The sequence below is a fragment of the Triturus cristatus genome, chromosome 6 (assembly GCF_964204655.1).
Source record: "Triturus cristatus chromosome 6, aTriCri1.1, whole genome shotgun sequence".
NCBI lineage: Eukaryota > Metazoa > Chordata > Amphibia > Caudata > Salamandridae > Triturus > Triturus cristatus.
Genome location: NC_140589.1, coordinates 1,223,583,025 through 1,223,595,252, shown reverse-complemented (window position 1 = coordinate 1,223,595,252; position 12,228 = coordinate 1,223,583,025). Strand labels below are relative to the sequence as shown.

General features: G+C 45.2%; 1 protein-coding gene across 2 annotated transcripts in view; it reads left to right on the top strand.

Annotated features, from left to right (window-relative positions):
• The window catches only part of REV3L (REV3 like, DNA directed polymerase zeta catalytic subunit), a 1,079,635-nt gene that overhangs the window by 275,427 nt on the left and 791,980 nt on the right, over window positions 1–12,228 (top strand). For both annotated transcript variants that reach the window (XM_085612140.1, XM_085612139.1), the window contains exon 4: window positions 9,227–9,387. In XM_085612140.1, the coding sequence (XP_085468266.1) occupies window positions 9,227–9,387 (161 nt within the window). The remainder of the gene's footprint in view (window positions 1–9,226; window positions 9,388–12,228) is intronic.

Sequence of the window (12,228 nt, the reverse complement as noted above, 5' to 3'; positions counted from 1 at the left end):
TCCTTCTAGTTTTCCATCTGCCGGTGTATTTTTTTTTTTTTGTCAAAATTGTTTTTATTAGCTTCAAAAAAAGGCATAACAAACCATACAGATCAGGACATGTGTCTCGTAGCCGAGTGGACCGGCAAGCAATCGTGGATACAACATCAGAGTACCGACCCTAAACAGACCCCGAAGAGGCGAGCCTCCCCCATAAAAACTCACGCTAATGGAGGGGTACAGAGAAGCTAAAGTAGGGAGAGGATGCAGGCCCGGGACTTATACCCCGGAGACCCCCATTGGGCATTAATCGGGTTCTAACCGTCCTACGCCGGCAAGTACTCAAAAAAGCTCAGGCCAAACCACCCGCTGACACTGTGTCATGAAGCTGTAAAACCAATTTATAACACCCCCCCCCCCCCCCCCAACTCCCCACAATCCCACCCGCCCCACCCCACAAAACATAAGCGAAAAGAAGGAAGAGAAAGATAGGAAATAGAGAAAGAGATGGGAGGGGCTCCGGTAGAGGGCCCGGAGTTCCGGTGCTGGGGCAAGGGAGGGGCGAGGTCCCTCCAGAGCGGGCACAAGCCAAAAGGCTCCCCCAGGGACCCCGCGACCGCGAACCACACCATTAGGGGATGCCACCCACAGCCGCTGCGTCTGCCTATAGCTGAAACAGCTCCGGTGTATTTTTTACATCGGCTTTATCAAGGGGGATTAGCACTAGTTACCGAAGGACGTTTCATCCTCCACTCCCCCTTCGGTGAATGGTTCACCCTGTTAATCAGTAGACTCACCCCGCTGCAGGATGGTGCTCTCCGAGTATCCCAGCGCTGGCTATAAATGACCCGGGAGGCGCACGCGGCAGCTGCAGTGTAGGGGGCGAAGCGTGTGCAGTCTTATAGGGTTGAGGAGACCACGAGGGTAGGTACATGGGGTACCGTAGAGGGGCAACCTCGTCGGTGTGTGTGTGAGAAGGGGGCGAGAGACAGGCATGGGTTAAAGAATGGTCATATAATTGAGGTTGGTCACTTGTAGGTGCTGTATATAGTGAAGGAATATTTCACTTGGTAGAAGTGGGCAGAGTAAGGGGTGAAGAGAGGGATCCGTTTGAGAGTGCGTGGTGGGTGAGCTGTGTTTGTGTAGGGCAGAGGTATGAGCTGTACGTTTTAGAGCGAGGTAGAGAAAAACATGTACTGTATACTCAAGAGGTTGTGTGTGAAGGGGTTGTAAAAATCACAAGGGGGCAGATGAAGTGTTAAATTTGTGAGGAAAGTACAGTCTGGCTCGATTGCATTGGTTGTAGAAGGGACGCGTGTGGGTAGGGCTTTGTATGCGAATGTGGCACAATAGCGGGATAGCAGTGAACCGTCTGTGCAGCTTGGAGACGTGGGTTTGAGTCAGTGAGGCAGTGGTAGCTTGGAGGATTAGTGCTCATATAGGCAACTGTAGCATGGGTGGTTCTAAATGTTTAGCTGGTTTGTAAAGGCACTGAACGGATGGGCGTAGGACTTTGATTGATGTAGAGTGAGTTTCTTCGTGAGGGGTTGATGTAGGTTGGAAATGAAGCATGTAAGAAGCTTCTATGAGTAAAAAGAAAGTTTGTCTCCATTGCTATTGTTTTTGATAAGGGAAATGCTTGCTAGACTCTGCAAACCAGGGACATTATGAAATGTAAATGAGCGTACAGTAGTTTGCATAAAAGGCGTATGAAGGGTTAATAGTAGAAGTGATTGGTGTAGCGTTGAAATAGTAATTGAGTTGTTCTGTGGTTGGTAACCATGCAGTGTTCAGGCTTTGGTCAACAGGAGCAGTTTTTCTTTGTTTTATTTTTTTAAATAACTTGATAAACCACTACATACTACTTGTTACCTCCTCAGCAAATGGATCTCAGTGGCCTACCTCGATGAAATGCACTGTGGCTTGTTTCACTCATGGAGTGTAGCCCACTTCCTTAGATAGCGTGTTGGACTGTGTGGCCCATGAACCACAAGCTGAGCTCTAGGATGTTGTTACTTTCAGTCTGTTGTACGGGAACCTGGCACTCACGTCAGAGATGGCATGCTATGAGCTTGCGAACTAAAGTACACTCTGGCCCGACTGTGGCTCTGAGCACCCTACTCGGAAGGGGCACGGAGCATTCGAAATTCGTTTTGAATGATATCTGGTGGGCCCTCCTGCGGGCGCCATTCATGGAGGCCTGCACTTGTCTGATAATACATTATCTTGGCTGTGGTAGGAGTGACGCCAGCCTCTCCCAGTGCAGAGATGGACAGCAACCACCGCTCCAGCCTGTAAATTGCTGAAGTCCACTGTTTTCGTAGTTTCCCTTCTGAACTACCTACGGCGCCCAAACAGCCGCTTCTGAAACCAGGGCGGTGCGTGCGCACTACGAAGAATGCGAGGTATGCAGCTCGCACCCGGCCACGCTGCTGCTCGCTCCCGAGCTCCCTAGGCCAGGGGAGAAAGAAGGCAGGACATGCACCCGCCTTTGGTCTTAGAAAGACGCATGCAAATGCCAATAGCGTGTGCGCAAAAAAAAAGCACAAGCGTGTGCTCAGAGTTAAAAGCCCTTACAAGAAGCCTTGCAGGGCAGCACATGCGCGCTGGCTCAGGCGAGACCTAATGAATATTTTACCAAAGGTGTTGTATATTTTTAGGGCTGTTCCTCTGGAATTTAACACATTTTGGTTGACTAAATTGGAAAGCACTTGTTTTAGCTTTTTGTGGGATATAGGCAGCCAAATATATGGTTCTGCCCAAATTGCGAGGTGGATGGACAGTCCCTAAGTTTACAATGCATTACTGGGCCTGTATGGTACAACATATGGGGCTTTAATTATGGGTGGGCGGAAGGAAAAAATCTGGCGGAAACTCAAACAATCTATGAGTTGATTTTGAGGAGTGAGGCCAATGGCTGTCTTTTAGAAAATGTGAAACCCAGCTATTCTAAGAAAAACAAATTTGAGATTTTAAGGGCAGCATATAAAGTTTGGCGACCAATAAAGCGGAGATGTGGCATAACCAAGCTCAATTTCTATACACGTTTGTTAGCCTTGTCAGGCCTTCTATCCGTGTTTCAAGATGAAATTGTAAATAGATTGGTACAAAAAGTAATCATTGTGCTGGGCGACCTACATCGGGAAGGCCAACTCCATTTTTTCAGTGAGTTGCAGGAGATCTTTGGTTTGATTAAAGGTGATTTTAAAAAAATAATAATAATTTCAGATTTGAGATTTTAGCAACAAGAGAATAAGGGAACCATTTTTAATGGTTAAGATACCCGTAGTTGAGGCTGTGAGGCAGAGGGATAGAATCGGCTCAATCTGTAATCTTCTGAACAAGACTAAGCCTGGGCAAAGCACTATGCTACGCTCGCGTAGTTTGCGCTACTTTGCACTACGCGAATTGCACGTAGCACAGTGCGAACACGCGTAGCGTAGTGTTGCGTAGTGCAGCGGTCATTTTTTGCTTGCTCGCGGTCCTCAATGTCAAGTTGGCGACCGCGAGCAAGCAAAATGACATCCCGGCAAGACTTTTTCCTCGTTCGCGATCAGCAACATCAAGTTGGCGATCGCGAGCGTGGAAAATAAACCTCCCGGCGAGATTCTCAACGCGAGGAGGTCAGGTTTCTCATTGCGAGTGGTCGTGTATGCTCGCGCCCGCTCCCGATGAGAAACTACCAGTCCGCGTTGAGAAAGCTGCTGCTCGGGTAAAAATCTACTCGAGTGGCAGAAAACGACAGCTCGCACTGTGCAAGATGCCGTTTTCAATGATTGCACAGTGCCGGTTGCTTGTCCGCACTGTGCAATCATTGAAAACGACATCTTGCACAGTGCGAACAGGGTACTACGCAGATCGCGAAGTGTTACGCTTGAGTAGTGCGAAGTGCACTTTGCGTAGCTTCGCGTAGTGCTACTTCGCAAACTACTCCCAGGGTTAAACAAGACCTACTTGACGATTTGGAAGTGCAAAATACTAAATAGGAAGCTAGACTTGGTATAGAGTGCCTTTATCACTGGATTTAGGTAGCAAGGTGCTGTTAATGGCTGGTTTGAGAAGTCAACATTTTAAGACAATATTCAACTTCTACTACACCCCGGCTAAGGTGGCTAAATGTGGTGGTATGTCTAGTGGCAACTGCAATCGGTGTGGGTCGGAGCAGGCCGACATTGTTCATATTTTTTTTTCTTGTCCCAAATTGGATTCTTTGATGCGAGACATAGGGAGCTTTACCGGATCAATCATTGAAGGGCAGGTCCAGATCACTCCTGTGTCAATGATTTTGGGGGTGATGGCTCGGAGGCAACGATGTATCAAGGAAAGTGGCATATTTATCATTTATTGCTACAGCAGTGGTTCAGCTTTGCGTTGCATCAGAGTGGCTAATTCCAAAGCCCCCGGAATTTTTAATTTTTAGGTCTTGAGTTTTAGCGGTATACAATATGGAAACAAACTTTTATAAGTGCAAGGGGCACAAGAAGCTGTTGGGGGGAGCCAGGATCTTATAGTCTGCCACTGACGGGATGGGAGGTGTGACTGGGCAATGAAGAAATTAAGGTGGAAGGAAATAGAGGTAGATAACTGGATGGTAGATCTGGGTTTTTAGGTCGCTTAGGACCCCATAGGCCTGTTTGATATTTTAGATTGATAATGTTTACAGTTATGCTGTTAGCATACGAATATTTTACTGCGGCTATGCATCTACACTTTATAGCAATGTTTACAGATATTCTGCTACTCTAGGATCATATCCCCATTATTATGCACTTGCACTTTATATATAACGGTTTGTTGTTTTAGTTTGTAATCTCTGTTGACAATCCTTAAAGTTACCAACATATTACTGCGATTATGCATTTACACTTTATCTTTATAACAATGTTTACAGATATGCTGCTACCCTATAAAATTCCAATGTTGTTATGCATCTGCACTTTATAACTTATGAGGTGTTTAGAAATATAGGCAGAGCCTATTTATGTTTTGACATGTTTAAGATATGGCTTGTTCTGTACCTTACTGGCGTAAGCACCTGCACGTTTTGCTATCAGCTATGAAATAGAATGGCTCTGGGCTATAGACTAAACATATGCACTTTAAGATCTAAAATGAGAAACTGTAAGGGCTGTGATACGTCAATTGATAGTTGCTTAGTAATTATATCTGTATATCTTGTGTTCACGCTCTGGGGACATGGTCCTTAAATTTGGGAAGGGTATGTATTTGGTCATCTGTATGAACTCCGTAATGTGTTACGTCTGCTGCGTATAATGATGAAGTGGCAGGATAAAATCAATAAAAAGGGAGTTGCTAAAAGGCTGCAAGAGGAGGAGGAGGAGGTGGAAGGAAGGGGATGAATGTTAGTTACAGGGTCAGAAGAGGTGACTCAGAGTGATGAGTATGCTTATGGCTAGTCCTGTAGGCCTGTGGTGATGGAGGTGTCAAAAGGGGGAGGGCTAGGTATTTGGGAGGGGGATTGAGGGGACCACAAATTGTTTTATCCAGTGGCAGATCCCACCTGGAACAAGCATTTGCAATGCATTAGGTCTCGCATTTACGCGAGTTTGAGCTATTGACATTGCAAATAACAATGCCTATTGGCATTGTCATTTACAATGCCAATAGCTTTAACTTGTGTAACTGCGAGACCTATTGCATTGCAAATGCTTGTTGCCTATGAAATGGGTGTTTATTTTGACAACGGATGTTATCTGCTTTTATTGTGACAACAAGTGTTATGTACTTTAAAATGTCTTTTGCCTAAGACATAGACCTGGGCACAATTGCTTTCTTTGTGATTTTCTCCCACATGTCATTTTTTTTCCACGCATGGGGAAATTAACGGATTTCCTCAGAATCACGGAGGGATTGTGACGACTTAGCAAGCATTGGCTAAGCCAAATAGGTCTTGCCTTTCAGACTATTCACGTTGCCTTTTGTTCATGTTGCACACTTTGGGTATTGCCGATTTGTAGCCAGGCTGTATAGCAGTATGGCTGCGGGGCAGCATTGCTAAAAAATAATAATAAAAAAGGCCTATGATGCATCCCGCATTGGTTAAAAAAGAAAATCATTAGCACCTAGCGGTGCCGTAGCACGTTTTTAAAATAAGTTCTTGCCACACTACAAAGCATCCGTGCTGTTGTACAGCATGTCTACTACTAAATATTGTCAAAGCCAATACCTCTCGTAGGCGAGACGTATTAGCTTTGCCAAGGCTTTTTTAAGATGAAGCTCTACATGGCTACAGATTTTGCCTGGGTGCAGTGCAGTAAATGGGGCTAATCATGTCTTTGATTGTATTTAGAACGAACAGTGAACTGCTCTAAACAAAAGTTTTGAATGGGGTTGGCGGTGAAAGAGGTTAATGATTGAGAGCGTTGTCGATGACAAAGGGCTCCTTGTGCGAGAAGGATGTTTTGCTGGTTATAGTGCACCTACCCACTAGCAATTAAGTTACGGCAGATGCTCAGTCGAATGCTTCAGGCAGTCTGCTCATGCTTAGGCTGGAGATTGCAGTTAATGAAGACAGTGCAGGGCCAATAATGGGTACAGCAGAATACTCTTTTAGACTGGGACTTTAATTCCTACAAAGTTTCTGTAATTATTGTATGCATACATCTTCAATATCATGTATGTATTCCACTTAGTTCAATTTAAATGTATATGCTTTCAGAACACAGTCTAGAAAGGATCTGTGCATTCGAATTCATCCTGAGAGAGAAGTAAAATATGTCAACTATATAACAATTCATAAATAAACGTGTGCTGAGAACCCTAAAGCTGCGTTTGTGCTTGGAGGGTGGGAGGAGGGCACCTAACGTGAAGCGGAAAGAGGGAAAGCCAAAATTAAAAAGAATCAGCAACAGAAGGGAAATGCTTCTGTTGTACTATTTTCACTTGCAACAATTATTTTTTTTAAATTACACACGCACCCTGATGCCCCTCGGCGATGTCCGTGCTGTAGAAGATTAGAGCCCGATAAGGGAGGGAGTGGCAAATGGTGAGCACTTTCGCGGCCGCTTTGATGTTCTCAGTGGCCGCGCGGCTCACTGAGAACATCAAAGCGGCCGCGAAAGTGACCAGGCAGGCTGCCAAATGGTGCGCGCGCCCGGCGCACATGCACTGTATTTGGAGGCCTGAAAAGCACTAGTTTGCAGTTCCAAATCCCCCGTTTACAAAAGCTCTCGCGAGAGCAGCGCTAAAGCGCTGGCTCAGGCGAGACCTAAAAAGGAGTAACTGCAGGTGAAATAAGCATTCGCAAAGCAAATATGTTTTGCCTTTGGAAGCTATTGGCTTTGCCATTCATTGGTCTTAGCAATGTTACCGTGCATACAGTGCATTTCCTATGTAATTAAAGATTTTGAATTTGTTGACATTTGTAAAGTCTCTTTGCTTGAGTGCAATTTTGTATTAAGATTGGAATTGACTTTGCTAACTATTAGCAAAGCCAAGGGGGCTTGACGCTAAAAGGTGAGCTATTGCGCTTTCCTATGCTTGTGTGGTACATGTGAGTTGAGTCGCATTTAGGTGTCCAGATAGTTCGGGTTGTGGGAGGGTTTTCAAAAAGGGACAGTTTTGAGAGCTCTGGAGCAGAGACCGAAAACAATGAATCAGTGGGCCCAATAGTGCTCAGATTACATGCTCATCTAATCCTTGACCTCTCTCCAGTTCACACAGAGTGATGGTCACATATGTACCATTTATAATTGCCAATTCGAATTCTTTACAACAGAATCATTATGGTTAATCATTTATATAAAGCTACTAACAAGCACTCACAAAGCCATCAGATCTGGCTTGTGTTAGACATACGTTTGTTGTGTTCTATGAGTGGATGCAGTAGCAGAAAACTCACAAAGAGGCACCTAAATGCTGGTCCGGCAGCTTGCTGTATAAAGCACAGGATTGTACTTCTCATCTTTTCAGACACGCCCTAATTTCTTAGGCCACACCCACTTTAGAAACACCCTACCCTTTGTTAGCTCACTTAAAGTATGGCGTCAAATGTAAAACTTGTGAAGATGAAAGGAGGAGCGGCCCCTTGCTTCTGTGTAGCGCCCACCCTGCAGCGCTTCTGGGAGGACAGGAGCCCAGCTGGTGTTGAGCGTCAGAGGGTGGGAATAGTGCAGAACCCCTGACCTTCTGCACTGTGACACTCCAGACTGTGGTTGTAGGTCTCGAGGCTCTTGGTACTACTGTACCCCTTTAGAAGTGGAGCTGCAGTATGTGTTCCCCAGACAAGTTGATCCAAAAGTTGTGCAGGTCATTTACTCATCCTGAAAAGCTGAGAATTGAACTTGAATTTCTCTGTACGTGAAAGGAACGTGATCTTTAAAAAGTATGTATGTGTGTGTGTGCGTGCGTGTGTGCGTGTGTGCGTGTGTGTGTGTGTGTGTGTGTGTGTGTGTGCGTGTGCGCGCGCCATCTGGGCTAGGAATTTGCTCAGTTGCTGGGTGGGCTGAAGCCAGGCGGTGGCTGGGGGGAAGCAAGATGAGGGAAGAGTACAGGGGGCAATAGGAGTGACACAAACGAGAGGTAGCAACGTGGAACATGGGGGGGGGGGGGCAGAATCACAGGGGTGAGGGGAAGCAACAGGGGGGCAGGGGAAATTAACATGGTGAGAGACGGGGGAAGCACGATTTGAGATTGTGGGGAGGTAAACAAAGTAACAAGGGGGAGAGAAAGCAAAAAGGAGAGGTAGCATCAGGGAGTGCCCAGGTGCAAAGCGGACAGGCAACAGAGAATTCTATACAAAACGTGGATGATTAAAGCGAAGCACACCAGGGAGACAGCTGGAAAACAAATGCCCTCTTGTAAAAGGGCTTTGACAAAAAAAAGTGCCTGAAAAATGAGCAGTGGAAAGACACAAGTGATGTCTGTGCTTCAGGGGAGTGACAAACACACAAAAAAAGGAAAGCCTACGAAGCTTAACGAATCCGAAGCAAGCAAATGAGATTGACAATAACGCCCTGTGTAGGCTAACAACACATCTCGCAACCAACAGCGCATTTGCTGCCTAGTAGGTGCGGTCTTAAAATCACTGCTGCAAAGTCCAAGTGTGATGGGCTGTCTACAGGCGGTGAGTAGGAGGTAGCCCCCTGGTTTGATGGATGGTCTGCTAAATTTTAAATCACCTTTTTATTTTTGAGGTAACTAAGTTGCAAATACATCACAGGAGGGCTTTTTTACACTTAGTGTAAAGCGTAATGATTGGACCATATGGTTTTTATTTTTTGTGCAGAGTATGTGAGCTTCTGCAAGGAGGAGCAGTGATGAACAAATGTTACCAGCCCCACGAAGGCCATGTCCCATACCTCCTGCAACTCTTTATCGACTACAACCTGTACGGCATGAATCTACTCAACCTGGCAGCAGTCAAGTTCAGGAAGACGCGGCGAAAAGGTTAGTGATGCATTCTGTGGTTACTCGTGGGGTGTTTGGAAAATGTCTAATTTAAAGCCGCATTTTGTGGAAAAAAACTTCTGGCTAAATTTGTAAACGGATTTTTCGAGGGGAAAGTAGTGATGGACATTGATCGTCTAAGTTGAAATGTCTTTTACCTGAGACCCCAGAATAATTATTAGCAAGAAGCTCCGAACTCATACGAGTACAGTGTTGAAAACATCATGCACACGGTGCTGTTCAGTTTTAGATCAAGTACCCCAGCCATGGGAAGCCCGGCAAAAGAAACCGTTTCATAAAAACGGGGAGTGAACTGTCATCCGCATAACGCGCCCCAGAGGCGTAGTTCAAGGTAAGTAACACAAACGTGCTGTAAAGTCAAGATATATGCTAAACGGGTGGACGTCGTGCTTTAACCTGGCGTTGGAAGTGGGTGGGGCCTGAAGCTTGGCAGCTGGTGCACTCGCCGCACTCTGGAAACTCTAAGCGCTGTGGACAGATTCATTTTCTCGAGGTCTGTAGAGTAAAAGGGTGTTTATTCCCTCTGCGTGTGTGGCCTGAGCCGTAGGTTTCTATATGCAGGAGATATTTCTTAATGGTGTGCCAGAACATGGTGGTATTCTCACAGCTATATAAGCCGTCACAGAATCATGGTTAATACTGTTCTTTGGCAGAATTCGCAAGCCTTTCTTTCACGTATCATCCTGTTTTGGTCACTAATAAAAAAAAAACAGGCATTTTAGCTATAGATATTGTGTGCTTTCCGTGTAACTTCGAAGATCTGGGTAAAAATAGATAATAATTACTGGCATTCAGTCGGTATTGATCGAGTGAAATAGAGGATTTGCGAAGAAATCTTTTTACCTGCAAAAACCTGACACATTAGCCACATTTGTTAGGCATTGGTGATCTGTGTTTTTTTTCTTCTCTGTGGTAAAACGGATCTCTATACAAAGTAAAAGAAACAACTAGCATGGTTGCACTGCAAACCCGTATTAGTTGCAGTGCAGCACAATACAAACCTGTCTTACCACAACATGAGAGCGAATAAAGTAGGAAACATTTGCACACGTTTTTTTCTGATAGGATGACGTCATAGAAGAAATGTCACCCTTGTCAGAACCCTGTTATAGTTACACTCCAGTTGCTACCAGAGCCAACTGCAAAATGACCAAATAACTTTTAGAAGGATTTTATTTTTCATTTTCTACTTAGGTGCGATTTCTCTATTTTTTTCGTTCCCCGTTATCATAAGGCCACAGCATTGTCAGTTTGTGCTATTACTCGATACATTAATGTGTCGCCCATTTGCTGCTGAATTTCGTTGTACAAAAAGTATAATTAAGTACATCTACTCTTTCAGAAATGACTGTTGACTTTCTGCCGTAAAACAGATTTTTTCACTGATAAAAAGAAAGATTGAAGTAATGTTATAGTTGGATACGATAAGTATATCTTACTATACATTAAAAAGAAAAAACTTAGAAACTCACTGAATAAAACAACGGTTAAAGGGATGTTATAGTTTTTTTTTTTTAAACAAACTTTATTGGGTTTTCTTTTTGCTGTTTACCATACAATAAAAAAATTAAAGTGTGCTTGACTCCGTGTACATTACAGTGTTTCTGTGCCGTATAGGGACTGCCTCCAGTATGTTATTTAGCCATTCTCGTTACCATCCTCAGGAATTCCTACCAACATTTATTTCTGTGCATGGAAATTCTCCCTTCAGGCTGTACAACACATGCGTCAGAATATTCCTAACACATCAATACCCAAGAACCCCACCCTCCTCCCTTCTAACACCCGCCCCCCCTCCCGGGTCCGGGACTGACTATGTAACTTATACATCCATTAAACATCTCCCGTTAGTTGGATTGTACTGTGTCTAATGTCTGATCCCACTGCTTCAGCTAGTACCTACAGGGGTTGACACGCACATTATTGTACCATTACAGATGTTATTGAGCGTTTGGAACGCCCGAAGCAGCGTCCAGATTGGTGTTTCTACATGGTTCCACCATTGTGTCCCAGTCCAAGGAGATTGGATGCTTCCTTAGACCACGGACTTCCTCTCTACACAGCGCCACACTTTCAGCTCCCGCCCATCGAAGCATTTCAGTATGCCACATACCTTGGGTGGGGGCTCTGGCTGACTTCCAGCGCATGGTGATGGCCCTCTTTGCAACTATAAGGGCCAGGTCCATAAAGCGAAGTTGAACCTTTTGTGTCTTCGTCCATTTGCAAATACCTAATATACATTCTAGAGCCGTGTTCCCCATGGGCAAGAGTGTTATGTCCTCTAGCATTCGTGTAAGCTCCCTCCAGAACTCACCAAGGCAAACACGCGACCACACCATATGGAGGAGATCTGCTTCAGGCAATTTGCCTCAGGGGCAGTAGTGTGCTGTTTCTGGGTACATTCTGTGCAGCCTTTGCGGCGTCAAATATGCTCTGTGTATAAACATAAATTTGATAAACTTGAATTTGGCATTGCGCTGTATTTTTCGTGGGTATTCCAATATGTACCCCCATTCTCTGTCCGTCAGGTCCCGGCCCACATCTGCCGTCCACTGTGCCCGCGCAGTATCCAGCGAGGTTTGGGCATGTGTCAGGATACTGAGGTATAGCCATTTAATAGGGTGGCTACCGCGCCCCATGTAATACAGAAATTTAACATTTATTTGTCTGGGGTTCCTCCCGCTGTGGGGCCCATTGTCGTTTAATGTAGTGCAGTAGGGCGGCGTGTGTCATGTAGAGTGTGGCCAGAGCTCCTGTGGCTCGTATGAAAGTGTTGTGGTCCATAAGTGTCCCGCTCCCAAACAAATCACCAATGGTCTC